This window comes from Hypanus sabinus, chromosome 12, assembly GCF_030144855.1.
Source record: "Hypanus sabinus isolate sHypSab1 chromosome 12, sHypSab1.hap1, whole genome shotgun sequence".
Lineage (NCBI taxonomy): Eukaryota > Metazoa > Chordata > Chondrichthyes > Myliobatiformes > Dasyatidae > Hypanus > Hypanus sabinus.
This window is the reverse complement of record NC_082717.1, coordinates 34344052-34370994: the sequence shown is the minus strand read 5'-3', so window position 1 is coordinate 34370994 and position 26943 is coordinate 34344052. Positions and strand designations below refer to the sequence as shown.

Genomic DNA, 26943 nt, shown 5'->3' with positions numbered 1-26943 from the left:
GACTGTACAGATACCTAAGATCAATAAACGTTACCACAGCCAGTAATATAAATTTGGAGGAATCAAAGGAAAAATGGCTCTTTTTGGACAAAAACTAAAAACAGAAAATTGCTTTGATAGGTACATTTACTTTTCTTCTGTAGATGGTGCCTGGCCTGCTGAGTGTCTATACCCTTTCCTATTTTTATTTCAGATTTACAGCATCTGCAGTTTCTATTTTTAATCTGAGAACATGTTTAGTCAGCAGAAGAAGGTGGTGGTATTGAATGAAGGCAACTTAAATGTCAAATCGAGGAAGAATCAGAGGGCTCTTTGGTTGAATTGAATTGACTTCTTGCATCTTTCACAGACATGAGAAGTAAAAACCATTACGTTAAGTCTCCATCTAAATGTGCAATGTGCAATCACAGTAATTCATAATAAATAGAACAGTCAATGTAATATAGAGCACACTCAAATCAGCGTGAGTTCATCAGTCTGATGGCCTGGTGGAAGAAGCTGTCCCAGAGCCCTTTGGTCCTGGCATTTGGATGGTAGCAGCTGGAACAGTTTGTGGTTGGGGTGACTCAGGTCCCAATGATCCTTTGGGTCTTATTTACACGCCTGTCTTTGTAAATGCCTGAAACATGGGAGGTTCACATCTGCAGATGTGCTGGGCTGTCCGCACCACTCTCTGCAGAGTCCTGTGATTAAGGGAAGTACAGTTCCCATGCCAGGTAGTGATGCAGCCAGTCAGGATGCTCTCAATTGTGTCCCTGTAGAAAGTTCTTTGGATTTGGCGGCCCACACTAAACTTCCTCAACCGTCCGCCCTGGTAAAAGGAAGAACCTAAAGATGAATTGAGATTCACAATGATGTGGTTAAACCTGGAGTTTGTTTTACAACTAAGTTTGAATTTGTAATTTTTCTTATTCAGTATAGAATGTCACCAGCATGATAATATGTAGCTGAAAGGATAAGGTTCTTTTTCAGAAATGTTATCATCATTTAGCTTCAACATCTTTCCAGTACATATTCTCTCATCTTTTTCAGACATACTGAATGATGCTGTCTTTGATGAGGACCACGATGAAGTAGTTATTGTGAAGGATATCGAAATGTTTTCACTTTGTGAGCATCATTTAGTTCCATTTTTTGGCAAGGTTGGTATACAGTTTAAAAAATATACAATCAGTTAATATGGTCCTCAATACACTGTTAAGAGCACAAGGCAAAGGCATTTGGAGCATCATTAGCTTTTGGAATTATTCCCAGTTCCTTCATTCTGTAACCTTTTGCAAATATTAATAAATATATTAATATATTTGATATGCATTCTCTTTACACTGCTGTCTCTGCTAGGGAATTCATTTAATATCCCAATTTTACTGAATTGATTTTTGTATTCGTAAGGTAACTTTCTGGTCAACTAATGAAAATAATTCTTCCTTAACTTTTATCAAACTTTTGACAATTTTTAATCTGTTAATCTTCAGCATTCATGGAAAGGCTTCCTATCTTTATGGGGTAGAATGTATCCTTGTGTAACTTTCCTCTGTGAAACCATTCCATGGATTAGACTTCTGTCCTAAAGTAGGGCGATGAAACGAAACAGACCTATTCAGATTTCAGCTCTGTGCATATTTTCTCTTCAGTAGAATTATATTCTTCTCCAAAAATTGTTTGAATACCTGTACAATATGAAGAAAGAAAACTGATGGTTAAATACCTCTGAAGCATAAAACTTTAAATAAAATCAGATTTTAATAAATGTCTCCAAAGAACAATCCAGTCCTGAAAAAAATACCTTGAGCCTTCAAACCTCAATAACTTGTGAATAAGTTTATTCTCTCCAACATCACAATTGTCTATACAGTGGGTGATCTGAAATACTTCTATGTAAACAAGAATCAAATATAACATGCCATAGATCTATTATTTAACCAGCTGTATAATGAATTATTGAATTGGAATGCTCCTCACTTCCAATTGCTACATAACCTTCCTGTTCTGAGTATTTCCAGAATTATCTATTTTAGTTAGTGTTTGAGCATCAGCAGTATTTTCATTTTTATGTGCTTGTGTTATAAGACCATAAGACATAGGAGCAGAATTAGGCCATTTGGCCCATCGAGTCTGTTCCACCATTCAATCATGGCAGATCCATTTTCTCCTCCTCAGCCCCACTCTCTGGCCTTCTCCCCGTAATCTTTGATGCCATTGTCTGTATTCATATCTGCCTTTTATAACTCCTCACCCATTACCAGTCACAGTAATATTTTGCCTTTTCTTGCAGTTTTGTCATTTTGTATCACTCTTTTAGCCAATGGAAAAGCTTTTATCAGCCTTGCAAGAATATAATACCATTTTAAATTAATTGAGGGCAAAGCAATGTGAGGCTTTTTTCCTATTCTTATTTATTTCTCACTTGCAGGTACACATAGGTTACCTACCAAATAAAAAGGTGGTTGGACTAAGCAAACTAGCAAGGTAGGTAAACTGTAAATCAAATTTCTCATATTAAGCTTAAGCTTTTTATTACCTTAGTTTATTCACAACTATCCTTTGTGCACAAGAAAATTATGAAAAATTTAACAGAAGGTTTGAAATAATGTTTATGATAAATCCTATTTAATTAAAACAGAACACCAAATTACAAATACAGTACAAGGCAGATGCATAGTGATTGAAACTTGAGCCCTCATATCATTGAGGTGATTCCTCTGGCAATGGAAAGATGAAAATTAACCTAATAATCCAGTTAAAGTCTCTGTGATACCTGCCAAACCCTGTAGTTTATTGCTCTGTTTCTTTTTCTACTTGATTTGCTCCAATTTGCTATGAATTTGGTACATCAACAATTGTTAGCTTTTTGAATATTAGAAAAAAATTGAAGGACAAGCGATTAATGAAGGAAAGCGGTGCTAAATTTTTTTAAATCTGCCATTTTTATCTCTAAGGGTGGAGCATCCGTAAAAGGCCAGGTGGCTTTCTGGTTTAATTTTTTTTGTTCTCCATTGTCTGGAATTGCACCAATATTAGAAAAATGCTGAATCTTGTTAAATGAGGATAAACAGGGTTTGGCTCATGGGGAAGAGTGATACATATTAAGTAGTAAGATTATGGAAACGACCTTTATGATTAGAAATTACTCTCTGAACCAAGATTGTGTTGGAACAAAGTAAAGTAATTAGTCACTTTCCTCTGCCATTTCTGCAGCAAACTAACTGACATAAAAGATGAAATTAGGTAAAGTTAGGAGGACCAGCTACTTCCACTCTTTGCTCACGCCTAGTCCCCAGCATCCTCCTTCCTCAACTGTCAGACCAATTCTGACAGTAGTTTGGTTTAGACCATAAGACAGGAGCAGAAAGAGGCCATTCAAAAAATTCCTCCTTGCCACTGTTCTGAATGTCGAGGCTGTGGCCACCAGTTCTGGATACCCCCACCAGAGGAAACATCCTCTCCACATCCACCTTAGCTAGTCCTTTTAAGGTAAAATTTTATGGCGTTACAGAAAAGATACTGGCATGGATAGTGGAATGGCTGACAGGCAGGAGACATTGAGTGGGAATAAAAGGGGCCTTTTCTGGTTGGCTGCCCGTGACTAGTAGTATTCTTCAGGGGTCAGTATTGGGACCACTACTTATCACATTGTTTGTCAGCGACTTAGATAATGGAATTGATGGCTTTGCAGCAAAGTTTGTGGATGATACAAAGATAGGTGGAGGGGTAGGTAGTGCTGAGGAAGCAAAATGATTACTGCAGGACTTGGACCAATTGAAAGAAAGGGCAAAAAATGTGGCAAATGGAATACAGTGTTGGGAAATGTATGATAATGCATTTTGGTAAAAGGAACAACAGTGGAGACTATTATCTAAATGGGGAGAAGGTTCAACCATCAGAGCTGCAGAGGGAGGTGGGAGTCCTTGTGCAAGACTCCCAGAAGGTTAAGCTACAGGTTGAATCTGTGGTAAGGAAGGCAAATGCAATGTTGACATTTATGTCAAGGGGAATAGAATATAAAAGCAAGGACGTAATACTGAGCCTTTAAGACACTAGCCAGGCCACACTTGGAGTATTGTCCGCAGTTTTGGGTCCCATATCTTGTAAAAGATGCGTTGTCATTGGAGAGAGTCTGGAGGAGGTTCATGAGGATGATTCCGGGAATGACAGGATTAACATATGAGCGGCGTTTAGCAGCTTCAGGCCTGTACTCACTGGAATTTAGCAGAATGCGGGGGGATCTCATTGAAACTACTGGAAATTGAAAGGACTAGATAAGATGGATGTGGAGAGTGTGTTTCCTATGGTGGGGGTATCCAGAATTAGAGGGCACAGCCTCAAAACTGAGGGCCGACCCTTTAGCACAGAGGTAAGGATGATTATTTTTTTTTAAGCCAGAGAGTAGTAAATCTGTGGAATGCTCTGCCACAGACTGCAGTGGAGGTCAAGTCCATAAATATATGTAAGGTGAAAGTTGATAGTTTCTTGATCAATCAGGGCATCAAAGGATATGATGAGAAGGCAGGTGTATGGGGCTGAGCGGGATCAATTGTGATTGAATGGCAGAGCAGGCCTGATGGGCTGAATGGCCTAATTCTACTCCAATATTTATGGTCTTGTAAAGTACCTATTAAGTTCATCTGATATTTCTTTGTCCTCCATCACTACCTCACCAGCATCATTTTCCCAGTAGTCCATTATCAACTCTCACCTCACATTTACTCTTTATATAACAAAAAACCTTCGGCATGCTGTTTGATATTATTGGCTAGTCTGCCCTCGTATTTAATCTTTTTCCATTTTATAGCTTTATTTGGCTGCCTTTTTTTGGATTTTAATCTTCCCAGTTATTCAACTTCCCACTCACTTTTGCTACCTTATATGCCTTTCCTTGGCTTTTATCCAGTCCCTAACTTCCTTTGTCAGCCACTGTTGCCTACCCCTGCCATTTGAGAACTTCTTCCTCTGTGGGACATATCTATCCTGCACCTTTGAACTATTCCCAGATACTTCAGCCACCTCTGCTCTGTCGTCATCCCCGCCAGTATCCTCCTCCAATACACATGGGCAAGCTCCCTTCTCATGCCCCTGTAATTCCCTTTACTCCATTGCAATACTGACACATGTGAGTCATGCTTCTCCCCCTCAAATTGCAGTATGAATTTAATCATGTTATGATTACTGCCTCCTAAGGGTTCCTTCACGTTATACTCCCTAATTAGATCTGGGCTGTTACACAACACCCGATCTAAGACAGCCTTTCCCCGAGTAGGCTAAAGCACAAGCTGCTCTATAAAGCCATCTCGTATACATTCAACAAATTCCCTCATTTATAGGAGCTTGGATCTTTTCTGTTTAGGTGACAAGCGATCATCACAAATGTTTTGTCTTTAGCATATTAGATAAAAATTTTCATGTTTCAGTGATGAACAAAGAGTTGTGTTTCGGTGTTCTTGTATCAGTTAATTCTGTTCATTGTATTTCACCTTAATTTCCTGTTGTCTTGTTAACCTGAAACGATTAATAAATGAAATATGGTGAGAGTGCCTCTAGGTGTCTTATCAATTAGCAAATAACACTGAGGTAGGAGAAAAATGAGGTAATTTAGTGCTAAATTGAATGCAAGTGTCTATTCAATAAAAAGACGATAGATGCACTTCTTTCTAATATTCTCTCTTGTCTCTCATTGGGAGTTCATAGCAATTTAGAACTCAAATCCAAAAGGTTATGTAGCATATGAAAGCTTGCTCTTTTTAATTATTCAAGTGAAATTGATAGCAGATGGCAAATCATCTGGCAAATTTGGAAGTGACCTGAATATAAATGATTTGCTCATTTTTTTGGACCATTGTTACTGTACAAATATATACAGCCAGATGCCAGTGGCTAACCTCAAGCCAACTTGGAATGTCTCTGTGCCCGAAGAGAGCTGAATTTGATATTCATTGTTTCTTCACACAAAAACATTTAACTAAATGCTATCAAATCTACAGGTTATGCCCAGGACCTTCTGAACCTTGCAATTCAGTCTTACTGATCATTAGGCAGCAATTTTAAATGTAGCCAAGGTGTCAAATAATTATTGTCACAATCAATTACTAATGTTCCCTCATTAATAATTCTTTAATATTTCAATGTAAGGAAAATATGATTCAATTCTATTTGAATTTTCCTTTTTCACCTTTTGAGTCAATTGTAAACTCCACCAATTTTCACCTGAAACATATTCTAGATTTGCACAGGAATCCCGTGTATCTCAGATTCAGATGGACAAACTGATATGGTTTCTCAGTGCTGCATGATGATTTGAATTGATTTTTGGCTTGCAACGTTTTGAAGGAAGCATATAAATGAATTGTCAAAAATAAGTCTCTGCATGGAATCCTTTAATTAGGTCATTGATGAACATTGAACAATAGTATAGACCCTTCAGACGATGATGTGGTGCTGACCTTTAAATCTACTCTAACATCAATCCAATGCTTCCCTTTGATTTAGTTCTATCATCCATGAGCCTATCAAAGAGTCTCTTAAATGCCCCTAACACATCTGCCTCTGCCACCAGCACGGGCAGCACATTCCAGGGACTCATCACTCCCTTTAAAAATGTTTTTTGATACATTGTACTGTTAATGTTGTTATAATAGAACATGGATAAGTACAACACAGAAACATGCCCTTCAGCCTGTGATACCTATGCCAACCACAATGCCAATTGATTAATCCCATCTGCCTGCACATGGTCTCCATCCCTCCATTCATGTGCCCCTTTAGATGCCTCGTAAGTACAGCTGTCACAATTACTTCAACAACTTTCCTAGCATTGTATTCCAGGAACCTACCATTGTGTCTTTTAGAAACTTGACTCAAATATTCTTTGAATTTTCCCCTGACTTAAATTTCAATCTAACGTTTGACATTTCCATCCTATCTATTTCCAGTCCGACCATCTACCCATCCAGGCCTCTCATATCCTAGGCCCAACGTATTGATACAATCATGTTGATTAGTACCAAGAGGATGATTGTATTGAATGCTGATGTAGATATTCCTGTTGTCCAGGTGGCTAAAGGATGAGATTGCATCTGCTGTAGATCTATTGTGGTAGTAGGCAAATTTCAGCAGGTTCAAGTCCTTGTTTAGGCAGGAGTTAATTCTGGCTATGACCAAGCTCAGATCATTTCATCATAGCAGATGTGAGTTCAAATGATTGATGTTCATTGAGACAGCTGACCTTGCACTTCTTGACAATTGGTAGGACTGATGTCTTATTGAAGCAGATGAGAACCTCTGACTGCATTAGAGAGAGATTGAAGATGAAAAACCTATTTTAATATTGCAAATTTTAAAATAAGCATTTATTTTAATTTTTACAACTATACAGTTTTTATGTGAACCCTCTGAAATATGGCTTCTGAAGTTCGGTTAGTTTACACTTGCACTTAGTATTATTAATACTAATAATCCACAATGCTAGAATGTAACAAGAGGATACTTTTTTCTCAACAGAATTGTTGAAATCTACAGTAGAAGACTTCAAGGTATTCAGTTCAATTTTTTTCTAATTATCATAAATTATTGACTTTAATTTCTTCTCAAATCCTTGACATAACATATCAGTATAATAAATTTCAGCTTAAATTGCCAGGAGTCATACCCTATTTGCAACATTCAGGTTGGGGAGAGGGGAACCTTTTAAATTATTGACATGGGTCAACAATCATTTATCTAGTACACATCCCTTCCTGATGGTTTCACGTATTCATTTGGTAATGCCAGCTATACCAGCCAATTAGGAACAGATATGTTGACAATTCAAGAATTTAGCTTGAATATCCTAACAAATCTAATTTGTTAACAAATTTTCACATGCATTCTCTGCGTTTCTATTCCCTTCTCTCAAATAGTATACATCAAATACGTCCTTAAATACAATGCATATAAGTTTGCTATGATTATGATACATTTATACATAGTGAACCAGAGAATATTTTCCTTTTGATCTCTGGTCATCCACATGATTTAAATGTATAAATGCCTTTATGACAGATGTTTAGAGTAATTTTGATGTGGTTTCAATATCCAGCTCAAATCTTCCCTTGTATTAGTAGTTCTAAATGAGTTAACTCATTCTTTAGCTATTCAAAATGTATAAGTCTGTTTATTAATGATTTTTTAAAAATCGTTGTGTTGGAGGTGAGCACTGACTTTTCCTACATTTGTTCATCGTAGTTCAAGAACGGTTGACCAAGCAAATTGCTGTAGCCATCACAGAGGCTTTGAAACCAGCTGGAGTAGCTGTTGTAATAGAAGCCACGTAAGCACCCTTTAATTTAGGCACATATATCATTGTATGGTGACCCTGCTTTTATGAGGTGCCAGAGTTTTATACTGAAAAAGTAAATTATTTTGATGTTTGCAAAATTTTCTAAAGTAGCTTACAAGCGTTGAATGCGTTTTGTAGGAGCCATGCATCTGTTTTCTATTTGCATTGTGTTCTGTGTTGCCTGTTTATTATGGTAATACAGAGCAGAGGCTGAACAGTGCAATGTTGAAGGTCAAATTGCTGGAGGAAGTGAGAAATTAAACTTACTGGGAAAGCTCTGGTGACTAGAATTGATAATGTTCAGAAGTATCATAATAAAATTAAGAAGATTAATGATTTAATACGATTAATTAGAAACTTCCTGGTACAAGAAGAGCAAAATATCTTACAAGTGAAATCTCATTTGGAAGATTTGAAAAATCTTTGTGAAAATGTTGCTCAGCAGCATAACTTGTCTTTAATCCTATCTCAGAGCAAGATAAACAAACCAAAAGCTTTGCAAATATTGACACTCTTATTAATACAGTTCTTTGACTTCTGGAACAGTATTATTGGATTGATCAGAGGGCATGTCATACAAAGATAACAACCCAGGTAGCTAGCAGCGACATTGGTTTTAGAATTGCTGCTGCATTCTGTCAACAAAAGACTTCGACAGACACACCAAATGAACATCTGCATCCCATACGACCATAAGATATAGGAGCAGAATTAGATGACTTGGCTCATCGAGTCTTCTCTGCCATTTCATCATGGCTGATCTATTTCTCTCTCTGACCCAGTCTCCTGCCTTCACCCCCTATCCCTTAATGCCCTGACTAATCAAGAACCTATCAACCTCTGCTTTAAATATACCAAATGAATTGGCCTCCACAGCCGCCTGTGGCAAAGAATTCCACAGATCCATCACGCTCTCACTAAAGAAATTCCTCATTTCCATTCTAAATGACTGTCCCTCCATTCTGAGGCTGTGGTCTTAGACTCCCCCACCATAGGAAACATCATCTCCACATTCACTAAATTATGGCCTTTCAACATTCGATAGGTTTCAGAGAGATTTTCTCCCCCACCCTCCCTGTTCTTCTAATCTCTAGAGTGTACAGGCCCAGAGCCATCAAGTGCTACTCATATGATTAGCCTTTCATTCCCAGAACCATTTGAACCTCCTTTAAACTCTCTCCAATGTCAGCACATTCTTTCTTAGGTAAGGGGTTCACATTGCTCCAAGTGAGGCCTCATTAATGCCTTATAAAGCCTCAACATTACATCCTTGCTTTTAAATTCCAGTGCCCTAAAAATGAATGCTTACATCACATTTGCCTTCCTCAACACCACCTCAATCTGCAAATGAACCTTTAGAGAATCATGCACAAGATCTGCCACGTCCCTTTGCACCTCAGATTTTTAAACTTTTTCTCCATTTAGAAAATAGTCTATGCAATTCCGATGTGTTGGCAAAATTAGAGCGCAGCGTGTGATAAGTAATGATTCCTGCCGTGTGCTTTGGGTGGAACACAGTTTGGAATGGTCATTGCTTACTGTAAGTGTAGTGTTCGCCTTAGATTTCGGCACTTGGTTCTGTTGAAATGCCAAAGTATTTCAATTGCTAACATCAGAATTAAATGCCATTGCTTTGTCTGGTTTGCATGCTTGGAAAACAACAAGAGCCAAGCTGGAAACTGTGACCTTGGAATCAGGACTAAAAGAGAAAGTATTTATAAAGCCACAGGGCATGTTTTGACGACATATAAAGCCGATGATTTTCGGGATGAGGTACACCTTGAAGACAGTGCATCTAATGTGCATGCAGGAGGTCCTATTTTGATAGCAGAGCATCCCGTGCATCTGATACCTCCTAGCATACATTGGAACGGAGGGTGATTTAACTGAGTTATGCGTGAGACAACAAATGTTGAGGGATAAGCGTGCATTGTTTGAACAAGAGGAGCAGATGGAAGAACAGATATGAAGAAAGATGGAGCAGCTTAAAATGCAGGAAAAAATTGCAGACAAGATGGCCAAAGTGAAAGCCCTGAAGGCTTCAAGTGCTGTGGGTGCTAAATGTGCTCCAGCAGGATAGTTCTATGGTGAGAGCTCTGATGTTGACATGGCACAGAGAAAATCCAATATACTCAATGGAAATGTGGATACATTTGTTCCTCAAATGTCTGAGGCACAAGCTTGGACCCCAGGGATTAGGGGTGTTCACTCTCAACCTGCACCAAGGAGGCACTCTGAACCTATGTCATACCCAATAGCACAAGGTGTTTCTGAGAACATTAATTTACAGTGTAGTGACAGTTGTGTTTCAGGTGATAAAAATCTAACTAGTGCACTGGAGGCTATAAGGACACAAAAGGAAATAACAAGCTTTGGAATGAAACAACAATGCATTGCACCTCTGCCTAAAAGACAGATTCAAATCTTTAATGGTGATCCATTGCAGAGTCATTCATTTATGAGGACTTTCAAGGAGATCATTAAAGGAATGACTGATGACTATGGCAACTGTCTCTATTTTGTCAAACAGTTCACCAGAGGTTACCCCAAAGATCTTGTCAAATGCTGCCAGCAAGCCAGATTGGAGCAAGATTATTGAAAGGCCCAAGGATGTTGCCTGGAATGGGGAGCATGCCTTATGAGAATAGGTTGAGTGAACTCGGCCTTTTCTCCTTGGAGCGACAGAGGATGAGAGGTGACCGGATAGAGGTGTATAAGATGATGTGAAGCATTGATAGTGTGGGTAGTCAGAGGCTTTTTCCCAGGGCTGAAATGGTTAACATGAAAGGGCTCAGTTTTAAGGTACTTGGAAGCAGGTACAGAGGAGATGTCAGGGGTACAATTTTTACGCAGAGAGTGGTGAGTGCGTGGAATGGGCTGCCAGCAGCGGTGGTGGAGGCGGAAATGATAGGGTTTTTTAAGAGGCTTCTGGATGGCTACATGGAGCTTAGAAAAATAGAGGACCATGGATAAAACCTCAGTAGTTCTAAGGTAGGGACATGTTCGGCACAGCTTTGTGGGCCGAAGGGCTTGTATTGTGTTGTATGTTTTCTATGTTTCTATGTTTAAGCTTTACCACAGGAACATTTTTGTGACGGGTACAAAATTGCTGCAGCCTGCGTGCAAAAGGCTCTTTTTTGGCTGCATATCAAGTCAGACGACATGAAAGCTCTTCAGGACCAGTCTTTTTCTTAGAGGTCTTTGCAATGCCATGAAAGAAGTGCAGGACATGTGTGAGATGGACATGCCTGCTAATATGATGGTTGTACTATTGAAATTGCCCTTGTAGTGTTCTCGCACAGGTGTAAAAAAAAACCCTCTGAACTAAACACACAGTATAAACCGAGTCAATGAGGCGCAGTCCCAGTAAGATTAACTGTTTACTGTTCACTCTTCCACATTAATGTATGGTGAAAACTGTTGATGAAACAATACAAAATATATACAGTATTTCCTTGGCATCACATTTTCATCATAAATACTTGCAAAAGTAAAACTACAACAACTATATTACATTAAAGTGCAACATACAGTCAAAATCTACCTACGTCATGGACTGGCTTTAAATACATCAACACAAACTATCCACAACTCTTTAAATAATAAAGAACATAAACTTTACCAACCATCATTACTTTTAACAGAATCAGCGTTAACATTTTTACTTCAACATATCGATTATCTTATGAACTTACGGCGTTGCTTCTCTGATGTTTCTAATGCGTAGAAAGAACATTTTTCTCGCGCTGATCCTGCACACACAACCCCCTCCTTCCCGTTTCTCCAAACCAGTATTTTCCCACAAGACTCAGCGAAACCAGGTCTGACATCATCGCATGCTGCGATATATCACAGACAACGAATTTACTTTAAACAACCTTAGCTTTAACTAAAAAATAATTACAAATGAATTACTAAAGCGAAAATATAATAAACTAAACAAATACCTTAAAGGCAACACGGCCCTATGTGCTTCGGGATAAATGGAGAACGGTTGTCTGTGAACTGCAGGAAAAGTGCAATGGTAAGGTTACTTCCACTAACATTGATTTTATCGAAAGACAAGTAACGATTGTTACACACACTGTGTTTGTAATGGCCTTACCAGGGCTGGTAATCATGATTGTAAGCTCTCTATAATTCCAGTTCAGCTGAAGTCCAAGAGTAACAAGAAGGTGCTTACATATGCTTTCCCAGACCAAGGAAGTACATAGAAACATAGAAAATAGGTGCAGGAGTAGGCCATTCAGCCCTTCGAGCCTGCACTGCTATTCAGTAGGATCATGGCTGATCATCCAACTCAGAACCCTGCACCTGCTTTCTCTCCATACCCCCGATCCCTTTAGCCACAAGGGCCATATCTAACTCGCTCTTAAATATAGCCAATGAACTGGCCTGAACTGTTTCCTGTGGCAGAGAATCTCACAGATTCACCACTCCCTGTGTGAAGAGGTTTTTCCTCATCTTGGTCCTAAAAGGCTTTCCCTTTATCCTTAAACAGTGACCCCTCGTTATGGACTTCCCCAACATCGGGAACAATCTTCCTACATCTAGCCTGTATTATACGTTTCAATAAGATCCCCCCTCAATCTTCTAAATTCCAGTGAGTATAAGCCTAGTTGATTCAGTCTTTCTTCATATGAAAGTCCTGCCATCCCAGGAATCAATCTGGTGAACCTTCTTTGTACTCCCTCTATGGCAAGAATGTCTTTCCTCAGATTAGGGGACCAAAACTGCACACAATGTTCCAGGTGTGGTCTCACCAAGGCCTTGTACAACTGCAGTAGAACTTCCCTGCTCTTGTACTCAAATCCTCTTGCAATGAATGCCAACATACCATTCACCTGCTGTATCTGCATGCCCACCTTCAATGACTGGTGTACAATGACACCTAAGTCTCGTTGCATCTCCCCTTTTCCTAATCGGCCACCATTCAGATAATAATCTGTTTTCCTGTTCTTGCCACCAAAGTGGATAACCTCACATTTATCCACATTAAGTTGCATCTGCCATGAATTTGCCCATTCACCTGACCTATCCAAGTCACCCTGCATCCTCTTAGCATCCTCCTCCCAGCTAACACTGCCGCTCAGCTTAAGTGTCATCCGCAAACTTGGAGATGCTGCATTTAATTCCCTCGTCTAAATCATTAGTATATTGTAAACAACTGGAGTCCCAGCACTGAGCCTCGTGGTACCCCACTAGTCACTGCAGTGTTCTGTACAGTGAGCCTCATGAAGAAGCTCAGACTGACAGGAAAAAGAACACGAGCAAGAGAAAATCCACAAATGCTGGAAATCCAAACAACACACACAAAATGCTAGAGGAACTTAGCAGGCCAGGCAGCATCTATGGAACAGTTGACATTTTGGGCTAAGACCCTTCATCAGGATTGGAAAAAAGATGAGCAGTCAGAGTAAGGAAGTTGGGGGAGGAAGAACCACAAGGGGATAGGTGAAACTGGAGGGGTGAAGTAAAGAGCGCGGTGGTAGATTGGTGAAAGAGATACAGGGCTAGGAGAGGACAGATGACCATGGAAGCAAGAATGGGGGGGAACCACCAGAGGGAGGTGTTAGGCAGGCAAGGAGAGAGAGGGAGAGGGAGAATGGGAATGGGGAATGTTAAGGGGTGGAGGCTTTACCGCAAGTGTGAGGAACTGATGTTCGTGCCATCAGGTTAGAGGCTACCCAGATGCAATATAAGTTGTTGCTCCTCCAAAAAAAACACGCGTTCTCTTGCGCACCATGGGTCAAGAGAAGGTTGTGAGTAGCTACTTCATTTCAGGACTGGAAGTAGCTGGCTTAGGTAGTACAAACTATTGTGAACTGACTAACATCTTTATGCAGGAAAGCATTCCTGTCCACAAAGGGAATATTCCTCCTCAAAGGGATCTTCAGGAATGGTCTCACCTGAAGCATATTCATTTGCCAGAAATTGATTCAGAAATCAAGCTGCTGAATATGCCTAAAGCATTTGAGCCATTGCAAGTGATTTGCAGTGTTAATGATGGACCCTACAATATCAGAACCATGCTGGATTGGACTATTAATGGACCACTGAAAGGAGACCATGGTGGTGGAAGAGTCTATGCTCAAACAGAGCTGACAGTAACAGGATTTAAGTTTTGAACTTTGATCTTTGGCAGCAATTCATTTGCCAGGAGAAGATCACGATCCAGGATAGACTGCTTACCAGAAAGAGGACATTTGTGTGAATGTTAAGGTTTCATGTCTCCAGATGCATGTATTGTAATTATTATATGATAATAATTAGGAAGCTGGGACGTATGAGCAGTGCATCTGTTTTTCTATCTGCCTGATACTCTATGATACACATTTATGATAGTAATTATGGCAAATAGTCACATGGGTGGGGTTGTGGTAAAAGTGAGGGAATAAATTATGTATTTGTGCTTTGTTCTGGGCAGTTTAGTTTGGTTTTGGGGTGCACTGTATGTCACATCTTTTGTTGACCACAATTACACCTAATTGAATTGCTTCAAGATAATTTGTTTTGCTTGTTACTAACAAAGGATCGAATAGAGTTTTTTGATTTTTGGGGCATTATTATTGGATTGATCAGAGGGCATGTCATACATGGTTAACAACCCATGCTAGGTCACTAGCAGTGGCATTGGTTTGTTAGAATAGCAGCTACATTTTTATTCATTAAAAGGGAAATAATTTCGCTGGTAGCCAACCGATTTCTTCAACGGCAACCATTAATGCAGTGTGGGTGCTTCTGGACCCAGTACACTCTCAAGACTCAACTTTGCCGTCTGCACTTAATTTATCAAAAATTACAAATTGATTGTCTACTCAGTTATGGATGGGTTCCAGTGGGCAGCACAGCCCAAGGCTTCATCCTTGTAAGTCCCTATCGGTCTTTGAGAGTTCATCAGCAGCCTCCGATGGCTGTAAGTGGATTTTTTTGGAACTTTTTAAAAATATTTCAAGAGACACTTAAACTGTATAAGTACTGTAGATCTCAATTTTAATAATAAAAACATGAACAAATAACTGAACAATAACAATTAGCATCAAAATATAGTAATTTATGGTATTTATTTTCAAAGCTTTCACTTCAGAGTATCACTGCTCCATTGGTGGGCACCAAGATTCATTGACCTACAGGAAGGTCAGATGCAAGAACTACTTGCTTTCAGTTAGCAAGCTGCAACATTATTAGTTAAAGGCATCCTTTAAATAGGAATGGGGCAATAGACAGTATTATGCTTTCATATTATTACAACAGATAAATTGGCTGCATTTGGAAAATAAATATTGGAGCTGTTGCTATAAAGGTACCATCTCCTTTGAATTTTACCCCAGACCTTCTATGTGCATTCTTTTAAGATAACCTTCAAAGACACATGATGCTATTTATGCCTGACATGCTCTACAAAAGGTGATCATGTTAGGCATTGGTTCACAGGCACTGATCCCAGAGTGTCACTGAAAATAGTGGGATGGGAGAAGATTCCACCATTGGACAGTGAAGGATGTACTTCCAAATGAAATTGCAATACAGATGCAAGCTGGCAATGTTGTTCATCTCCCTTGCCTTGTAATGGCAGAGACCCAGATCTGCCAATTATTTGTTATCTCTGTATATTTCCTGCTGTCCTTTAAAAGGTGTAAACTCTAATGTCGTGTTTTGACTGCATGTTGTCATCGGTCTTTATGTAATTCCATGCAGTCTCCGGGAAGGCAGGTCTTTGCAGCAGGGTTAGGTTGGAAGTGTGAGGATCAGAAGTAGAATTATGTCACATAGAAACAAGAAAGTTCTTTGGCCCATTGTGTCTGTGCTGACCATCATGTACTATACCTATCTGTAATACTATGCCGCTCTAAGCATATTGTCTTCTATCCACATTATTTCAAGTATTTGCTAAATATTTCTTAAGTTGTGAGAATACCTGTCTGCATTGCCTTTGTGAGCAGTTCTTTCATCGTTTAGTATTATAGTGTCACACAGCACAAACAGACCCTTTGGCCCCTCCAAGTCTATGCTGACCACCAGTCACCTTTTACACAAAACCAACATTAGTCCACCAGGTGAAAAATATCTTGCTGAAACTACCTTTGAATATTCAAGTATTGCCTTAAGCCTACACTCTCTAGTTATTGTCTCCCCTGCTAGGACAGTTGCAGGGGTAACTATGTCCTTCATGATTTTTTATACACCTCATCAAGACCCCCTTCAGTCCTCTCCATTCGAAGGAAAGAAACCGGATGTTACCTTATCTCTGCTCATAATGTAACTACTCCATGGCAGGCAACATCTTGATGAATATCCTCTGCACCCTCCCCAGTGCAACCACATCTTTCCTAATGAAAATAGTATTTTACCTGTGGCTTATATGTTTAACATGTTTGCACCAAAACTTCCTTGCTCTGTTTCTGGATAATAAAGATAAGTATTCTGCATGACCTTTTAACCACGTTATCCATCTGTGCTGTGCTCTTCAGGGATCTTTAGACATGTACTTCCAAGGGTCCTACCACTTGTGTGTATAACTCTGCTTTATTAGTCCTTCTAAAATGAACTGCATCACATTTTTGAGAATAAATTCTACCTACAATTATTCAGTCAATCTAACCAACTCGGTAATATTGTTCCTTAACCAAAAGTTACTGCTTTTTGTTTGCAATGATGCCAATCATCAATTCATTAACTAATTTTATTTCATACAAGGTTTCCTGACACAGTATGTAGATAAGACTACAAGAGGAGGGGCTGTACTTGATCTGGTATTAGGAAATGAACCTGGTCAGGTGTCAGATCTCTCAGTGGGAGAGCATTTTGGAGATAGTGATCACAATTCTATCTCCTTCACCATAGTATTGGAGAAGGATAGGAACTGACAAGTTAGGGAAGTGTTTAATTGGAGTAAGGGGAAATATGAGGCTATCAGGCAGGAACTTGGAAGTATAAATTGGAAACACGTGTTCTCAGGGAAATGTACAGAAGAAATTTGGCAAATGTTCAGGGGATATATGAGTGGAGTTCTGCACAGGTACATTCCACTGAGACAGGGAAAGGACGGTAGGGTACAGGAACCATGGTGTACAAAGGCAGTTGTAAATCTAGTCAAGAAGAAAAAGAAGAGCTTATGAAAGTTTCAAAAAACTAGGTAATGATAGAGATCTAGAAGGTTATAAGGCGAGCAGGAAGGAGCTTAAGAAAGAAATTAGGAGAGCTAGAAGGAGCCATGAGAAGGCCTTGGTGGACAGGATTAGGGAAAACCCCAAGGCATTCTACAAGTATGTGAAGAGCAAGAGGATGAGACATGAGAGAATAGGACCAATCAAGTATGACAGTGGAAAAGTGTGTCTGGAACTGGAGGAGATAGCAGAGGCACTTAATGAGTACTTTGCTTCAGTATTCACTTCAGAAAAGGATCTTGGTGATTATAGGGATGACTTACAGCGGACTAAAAAGCTTGAGCATGTAGATATTAAGCTGAGGTAAGGACATGTTTGGCACAGCTTTGTGAGACAAAGGGCCTGTAGTGTGCTGTAGGTTTTCTATGTTCTATGTTTTATGTTCTATAAAGCAGTCCATCAACTGTTCATTGTGAATTTTCACCTTTCACAAACTTCCCTAATACTCAATGTCAATACCCTCATTAAGTTCCCCACTGCCCACATCCTGAGAAATGGGGTTGCCATTTAACAGAAAGTAAACTGCACAACCACACATTCTATGCCACAAACACAGTAAAGAGCCTATGTATTTTATAGCAAATGACTCCTCTTCTGACTTCTGGAAACTGTTCATTGTCTGTAAAGCAGGAGACAGAAACATGACAGAACGTTCTCCACTTTCCAGGATGACTACAATAACACTCAAGGAGGAGGACACCATCCAGCCTCTATTTATCTACTCCACCACAGGATCATACAGTCACTGGGACTTGAACATCTAGATTGAATATTGACTGAGGCAGGAAAGGTTTGTTTTAGTATGATCACTCAAGTCAAGTAAGATGTTCTCCTAAAGTGGTTGTCCATTGGTGGGTCCTCAGGTGGCTGTAGCGGTTGATCCAGGAACCACATATTCTCATGTGGTGTGGACACAATTAAGTGGTAGTTATGGTGAGAGGTTGGGTCTTCTGATTGTTGATTCTCTCCTTCTGCTGGTGCAGCTTGGTCTCTGCTGTTCAGCGGAGATCATTCTCGTGTAGTGCAGCTCCCTCTCGATCAAATTTCCTCCAGGTGCACCTATTGAGTGCAGTGTCTTCCCACTTTTTAAAAGTAATGCTGACTTTTTTTTAAGGCTGATTTTGATGTTACCCTTGAAGTTTTTTTTTCTGCCTACCAAGGGTTCTCTGACTTTCCTTCAACTGGGAGTAAAGGATTGTTTGAGGAGATGTGAGTTAGGCATTTGGATAACGTGACCTATCCATTGGAGTTGGCGTCACTTTATCGTGGCCTGTTCATGTTGCCCTCCTCCAGTATGATGGTATTAGTGGATTTGTTCTCCTAGCTGATCCTCAACATCTTTTGTAAGGATCTTTGGTGGTATTGTTCCAGAGCTGTCAGATGTCTACTGTAGGTGGTCCATAATTGAATCCCTTACAGTAATGTAGGAAGGATGACTGTTCTATATAACAAAAGTTTTACTGTCTTTTCCTTAAAGACTCTGTTCCTTAAGCTTGCTGAAGCTCCAATACCACTACTTAGGTGGTGGTTGATCTCTGAGTCGAGGTCTGCTTTTGAAGAGAGAATGCTGTTGTGGTAGGGAAAATGGTCTATATTTTCAAGGGTGATATCGTCAACTTTTATGGAGGGCTGAATAAGTGGCTGGTTTGACAGTGGCTGATAAAGGACCTGTGTCTTTTTTATATTCAGGACAAGTCCCAGTGCTCTCTGTGCCCTGTCAAAGGCTTTCAGGATGCATTGGAGGACTTATTCAGAGTGTACTGTGATGTCATCCGCCTACTGAAGCTCCGAGATAAAGGTGGAGCTCACCTTGTTCTTGGCTTTGAACTGGTTGAACTTGGGCTAATACAGAGCATGATTCTTAGCTTGGAAATGGGCATAACCAGAATAATTTCTGCCCTAGTTCGTTTTCCACGTGGAAGTAGCAGCAGCAACAGCAAAGCAGGCTGACCTTTCCCTTTCCTCAGATAGAATTGCGCAGAATAATCGCAGAATCCTGGCAAGGATCCAGTAGAAGCCAGATAACAGCACGGGAAAGCAAAGCATTGTGGCCTAGTATTTTAATAAGTACCGACAAGTAGAAAAACCAGCTACGCAATAAATACATCACCAGAACACCAAAAAACATCAATCCACCATCTCCTGCGCCATCTCCACCCTCATCAACTCCGGACACCTTCCTCCTTCAGCCAAAAAACTCATAATTCCCACACCCCGCACAGCTCGGTTTTACCTCCTCCCCAAGATCCACAAGCCTGACTGTCCCGGCAGATCCATAGTTTCAGCCTGCTCCTGCCCCACCGAACTTGTGTCTGCCTACTTGGACTCCATTTTATCCCCCATAGTTCAGACTCTCCCCACCTACATCCAGGATAAATCCCATGCACTTCACCTCTTCAATAACTTCCAATTCCCCGGCCCCAACCGCTTCATTTTTACCATGGATGTTCAATCCTTATACACCTCCATCCCCCATCAAGAAGGCCTCAAACTCCTCCGCTACTTTTTGGATAACAGACCCTACAAGTTCCCCAGCACCACCACACTCCTCCGGTTGGCAGAGCTTGTTCTAACTCTCAATAACTCTCAATAACTTCTCCTTTGGTTCTTCCCACTTTCTCCAGATCTATGGGCACTCACATGGGCCCCAGCTATGCTTGCCTCTTTGTGGGTTATGTGGAACAGTCTATGCTCCAAATCTATACTGGCAGCACTCCCCAACTTTTCCTCCGCTACATCGACGACTACATTGGTGCTGCTTCCTGCACCCATGCTGAGCTTGTCAATTTCATCAACTTTGCTTCTAATTTTCACCCAGCCCTCAAATTCACTTGGTCCATCTCAGACAGTTCTCTCCCCTTTCTTGATCTCTCGGTCTCCATCTCCGGAGACAGACTATCCACTGACATCTTCTACAAAACCACTGACTCCCATAACTATCTTGACTATTCCTCTTCCCACCCTGCCCAATGCAAAAATGCCATTCCCTATTCCCAGTTCCTCCATCTCTGCCGCATCTGCTCCCAGGACGAGGCTTTCCGTTCCAGGACTTCTCAGGTGTCCTCTTTCTTTCAGGATCGTGGTTTCCCTTCTGGCATCATCAAAGATGCCTTCACCTCCATCTCCTCCACCACCCGCACTTCAGCCCTTAACCCATTCTCCCATCACCACAACAGGGACAGGGTTCCCCTTGTCCTCACCTACCACCCCACCAACCTCCAGATCCAACACATTATCCTTCGCAACTTCCTCCACCTTCAACAGGACCCCACCACCCAGCACATCTTTCCCTCCCTACCCCCTCAGCATTTCGCAGGGATCATTCCCTCCGCGACTACCTGGCCCACATGTCCCTCCCCACAGAACTCCCACCCGGCACTTATCCCTGTAAGCGCAAATGCTACACCTGTCTCCACACCTCCCCCCTTAGCACCATTCCGGGCCCCAGACAGTCCTTCCAGGTGAGGCAACACTTCCCCTGTGAGTCTGTGGAGTTGTCTATTGCATCTGGTGCTCCCGGTGCGGCCTCCTCTACATCGGCAAGACCCGACGCAGATTGGGGGACCACTTCATCGAGCACCTCCGCTCCATCCGTCACAATAGACAGGACCTCCCGGTTGCCACCCACTTCAACTCTGCCTCTCATTCCCATCTAGATATGTCCATACATGGCCTCCTCTACTGCCATGATGAGGCCAAGCTCAGGTTGGAGGAGCAACACCTCATCTACCAGGCCTCCAGCCTGGTGGTATGAACATTGAATTCTCCAATTTCCGGTAATTCCCTCCCCCTCCCCCTTCCCCTATCCTAGGTCCCTCTCTGCCTCCTCCCCTTTCAACTTTCTGCTCCTTTATCTCTACAGTTCTTTCATGCTTATCCCCTCCCCCCTTTATCCTTCCTGTGATTGGTTCTCCACCTGGCACCTCTAGCCCTTCCCCCTCCCCTATCTCTATTACTGGGCTTCGGCCCTGTCTCCCCCCCCCCCCCCCCCCATTCCTGATGAAGGGTCTCGGACTGAAACGTTGGCTACTCTTTTCTCACAGATGCTGCCTGTCCTGCTGAGTTCTTCTAGCATTGTGTACGTACGCAATAAATATATTTACCTGAAGAAGTTACTACGTGACCATGAAGTGAAGCAACCAAGAGGAGCTAAGACATTCTTTCAAATGTGATTGGAAACAAGTGGGTATAACTGTTTTAACAGTTACGCCTACTTTAATAGTCTGCTCATATACCTGTATATCCTAAAGCAGAGTATACACTGATGTAGCCCTAATCTGAAGGTGAACTGTTAAAACAAGTGAAAGGTGATAAGGTTAGACAAAAGGGCAATGTTATGGCAACCTTTCTCTTGCTGCCATAAAAGAGATAGATAACTAAGGTAAATTTAGGTGAGATGTGAAAGATTTAAGAGGGATTTGAGGACCAGCATTTTCACTGAGAGTGTGTGAGTATATGGAATAAGCTACCAGAGTTGAGCCAAGTAATTTAAGAGAAATTTGGTACAAGAGGGAGCAGGGTTTCAAGGGACAACGGGCTGAATACAGAAAATTGGGACTAGCAGGGTGAGCACTGTGGTATGCATGGAGTCATTGGGCTGTATTGGTCTATAATTCTATAAGTGATGAGTAACTATCTTAAAATGTTGTTTCTAGGCACATGTGTATGGTGATGCGAGGTGTGCAGAAAATGAATAGCAAGACAGTAACCAGCACAATGCTTGGAGTTTTCCGTGAGGATCAAAAGACACGGGAAGAATTTCTCACCCTGACAAAGGAGTAGAAGGATCATTTTCAAAGTAAAACTCTCTTCAATGTTAGAGATAACTTCTGGCCTGTCATGAAAAGAGGCTTGCAGTGAAAATTCAAAGACAATTGATTCCTGCACTGATTAAATAAGATTTAATTCATCTAATTCAAACAATCGACCAATGTTTTCCAAAAATACCGAACTGTTTTAGTGTTTTCCCACCATACCTGAGTGACATATAATGCATTATCTTCTTTGTGTGTGATGTTGATTCACTTTGTACCTGTCAATATCCTTGTTGTGACGAACTGTATAGATCTGCAATTTCAATTAGCATTCTAAAAAAAATTCCTAAACTTTTAGAAATTTATTTTTAATAATACAGTAACTATTATTAAACCAACAGAGCTGGCAGATTACTTTATTAATAACCAAGCTTTAATTTTGGGCAGTAAAGATATGGGGAATGCACTGTCTCTCTCTTCAGCAATCTAATCACATTATTTTTCTCTTTTTTTAAAGTTCAAAGCCAGGGTATGCAATGGACTTTCACTTCTCCTATCTGTCCTAACCAATAAATCAGAACTTTCCTCTCTAATGGCTTCAATGCTCTTAATGTGAACCAAATGTCTAATTCTCCATTAGATAGATGCTTTATTGATCCCAAAGGAAATTAGTGTCACAGAAGCATTACAAGTCCACAAACGTACAAATAACAAATATTAGAAGAGAAGTAAGAAAGAATAAAAATTAAAATATTAAGTTACCTCAAACCATCTAACAGGAGGGGGTCATCACTTCCCCAGTTATAGATTGACTCATTTTACACCCTTATGGCCAAGGGTAAGAATGACCTCATGTAGTGCTCTTTGGAGCAGCGCAGTTGTATCAGTCTGTTACTAAAAGTGCTCCTCTGTTTAGCAAAGGTGGCATGCAGAAGGTGAGAAACATTGTCCAGAACTGCCAGGATTTTCCAGAGGGTCCTCCAGTGTGTCCAGTTTGACTCCTATAGCAGAGCCAGGAAACACCCAAATAGCTTTCGTATTGTATGGAAACACATCTTCACTGTGTACAATTTCAATTAAAGCACATTTTGACAGATCAAACAGAAGATGCTTCATTTAAACTCAGTCATTCTGAGCAAAACTGGAAGTTCTTGACTCTGTGCAAGTGTGCTAAATGCTCTGTGGCTTTAACGAGGACAAAACAGTAAAAGAAAATTGTTTTCTTTAACAATATGTTTTAAATGGTTAAGAAGTTTTACTTTTTTATTTGTATGCATCAATTGTTGAGTGTGACATTCAGATATACACATATATTGCAAACCTGCTAAGTTCTTGTTAGTAATAGGAGAATGGGATAATCAATCAGCTGTGATAGAATAGGGGACCAAACTTGATGGGCCAAATGGCCTAATTCTGCTTCTATGTCTCATCATGTTACAGTCGTATAAACCTACATGTGATGAATTACTGAAACAACATACCCCAGGAATTACAGTTCTTTTTCAGACTGCGTTGAGTTAGCTAAGTAGTCATCAGCAATCCTGAGTTTGTGAACTTGGGGTCATTATACTGTACGTTGATTCAAATTCAATTGACAGAGGACAACATGATTTTTTTCTGATGAAGGAGCTCAGCCTGAAACACCAACTGTTTGTTAATTTCCATAGGTGCTGCCTGACCTGTAGAGTTCCTCCAGCATTTTTTGTCTGTCGCTCTGTTGTTGTATGTGCAAAATATATCCTCACTCTAGATTGATGCATAAAGATGACAGCTTTAATGGAGAATAGCTGGTGCCATTGTGAATGTAGTTCAATACTCAACAAGCAGGCACACCTCTTGGAGTGGAGTAATGGAAAGAAAGAATAGAAAGAAAAAAACCATTTCTCATGTAGTGAATAATAATCTAGCTACATTAGTAATTTGTCTGCTGTGCCACAAATTTAAAATAATTGCTGTTGATAATAAAAAAAACAATACATTTGCTGGTGTTGTAGCATAAGATGGATGAAAACAAATCATCAGACTGAATTAAGTAAGTGGCAAAGAAAATCGTACACTTCTGTCTTATATGATTTGTACTAGTCCCCCACATGCCACAAATAAATTTCAGCCCCAATATGGTCTCATTGACTCCCTTGTCCAAATACTTTGATGAAGATCTTAAGAACATATTTAAAATAAATTTAGGTCTCCAACAAATTATCTAAGTTATGGATTAATATGTACTATAATAGTAATTTCATGTCATCTTGCTCTTACTAGTTGTAATATTATACATTACATCACTACAAATTAGATCAAAAATACAATGCTCACCTTTTGTACAAAGTTTTATATTAACGATACATATTTCCATTTTTACTAGATCACAGCCTTTTATCAGCTGAATAATCTAACTCCAATGCTAATACAACAGATTCTTAGACCAAGAGTCTATGGAATGGAAGTAGCATTTGTGAAATATGACTAAAGGACATCCAAAGTGCTTTACAACCCATGAAGTTCCTTTTGTAAGACAGCTGTCAACTTGCATGGTGTAATATGAGAAGTTATTAGGTAGTCTTTGTTAGATATTGCATAAGGAACAGGGTAGTATAGTAGGGAGAATGCCTCTACATGTGTTCTGGACTCTTTTGTATACCTGAGAGGGAGCCAAAGGATAACAATCAAATTTACCTTTCATATGTAAAAGAGTGTCCTCTAAGCTAAGACACCAGATATAAATATAAAATATATAGAAAAGATAATGGTACTCATGTTTTGTAACCCATGTCATTCTTCAAAATGACACACGATGTGGCCTTAATAAGTTCTAATTGTATTATGTAAAATATCTTGAAATATAGAAATGACACAAACATTTCATTATCCTGTCAGCCACTATCACTTAAATGTTTGTATTTCTGCTGCAGATACATGATGACACAATTTCTTATGTATCATTGTACTAAATCACTGATTTTTTTAGGCTTGTCACCCTTGGAAAGTTTTAATTTTAAATCCACCATTTCTGTATATCTGTGGAAATAATTTGTGCCTTTTTAATTTGTGCAATAGGGAAGAATTGTTATGGGGATTGTTTCATATATCATTATTTATGGAAAAAATGTAATATAGAATTTGGTTTTTATTTTGCTTCTGCTTGTCTGTAACAATGTTAAAGTGAATTACTAAAATATAACAAGATATAAGTTGCATCTCTTAACCAAATTTTTTTTCATGATTAATAAAATTAGGATAATATTATTAACATACTTATCAATTTTATTGGGCAAAACCAACTTACTGATCAGATGTTCTATATTTCATAAGCGGTAAAATTTTGACTTTGTACAATAGACCACTATTCTTTTCCTAATTTAATACTGACCAATTGGACAATCCTGTGTAAAAGTGAGAAGGAATATTTCTTTCAAATCTGTTGCATACCAATATCACAGAAGAGAGTACGGTTTCTACAGTGATCTTGACGAAGACCAAAGCTTCAAACCCCATATTATAGTCTCTGTAGCCATGAAGAATCTATACTAGGTTTCATTTTAAGTGATTGCAGACAGAGTGGGAATAGAAATAAAAAAAGATAAAAGATTAGCTTTATTTGAAACGTAGATTGAAACATCAAAACCCAGTAAAGGGAGATTACTATCATAGCTCGAAGGGCCGAATGCTCTACTTCTGCACCTATTGTCTATTATGATCAGACTCCGAGGTGCTTCTGTACCTTAAAATCTCTAATCTGATCTAGATGTTTATAAAACACCCAATCCAGAATACCTGATTGCCTAGTGGGCTCAACCACAAGCTGCTCAAAAAAGCCATGACATAGGCATTTTACAAAATATCTCTCTTGGGATCCAGCACTAACCTGTAATCTTCTTTCAGCTATGACTCAGTGATGCAACAACATCATATCTGCCAATCTCGTAAGTGTGCTACAAGATCATCTACCTTATGCCATATCTTGTGTGCATTCAAATATAACACCTTTAGTCCTATATCCATCAACCTTTTTGAATGTTTTCGCCTTTTACACTGCAACTTATCCCTCTAACTGCATTTTTTCCCTGTCATCTGCTTGTCCTTCCTCACAGTGTCACTACACACTGCCTCTGCCTGTAAGCCAACAGCCCTATCACTCAGAATCCCATCCCCCCCGCCAAATTAATTTAAATCCTTCCCAAGAGCTGTAGCAAATCTGTCCGCAAGAATATTGGTCCCCCTGAGGTTCAGTGTAACCTGTCCCCATGAAGGGATTCACAGGATTATCTTGGCCTTCAAATTCCACTCCACGACAACCTAAATTTCCACTCTCAAAAGAGGACTGCTAACTTAAGTTTGCAAGCACAAAGGATATACGTAGTGGGAGGACTATATAACTGGCAAAGTTTTCTTACAAAACAAGAGGCTAGGAATACCCCAAGTGGAGAAATTATAGTCATTTATTATCCTAGTTGGCAGACTGTATTGCTCAAGTACTCTCATATCTACGTTCAACATCCAGCATAACCTAACTGACATACCACACTGTTTAAGTACTTTCATATCTACTATCAATATCCGTCATATACAGGACTGTGCACTAGGCACTCTTGATTTTTTATATGGTTTCAGATGGTGTGGCCTCCACAGAGCCCTGATCCCAACATCATTGAGGCTGTCTGGGATTACCTGGAGAGACAGAAGCAAGCAGTGCAGCCAAAGTCTGCAGAAG

The 26943-nt window shown here is 39.9% G+C and overlaps 1 protein-coding gene across 1 annotated transcript in view; it reads left to right on the top strand.

Annotated features, from left to right (window-relative positions):
- Window positions 1–25482, top strand: part of gch2 (GTP cyclohydrolase 2) — a 48275-nt gene extending 22793 nt beyond the window's left edge. Inside the window, exons 2-6 of the mRNA XM_059985326.1 lie at window positions 1033–1142; window positions 2414–2469; window positions 7495–7526; window positions 8218–8302; window positions 22134–25482. Of these exons, the coding sequence (XP_059841309.1) occupies window positions 1033–1142; window positions 2414–2469; window positions 7495–7526; window positions 8218–8302; window positions 22134–22260 (410 nt within the window). The 3' untranslated portion in view covers window positions 22261–25482. The remainder of the gene's footprint in view (window positions 1–1032; window positions 1143–2413; window positions 2470–7494; window positions 7527–8217; window positions 8303–22133) is intronic.
- Window positions 25483–26943: the final 1461 nt, after the last annotated feature.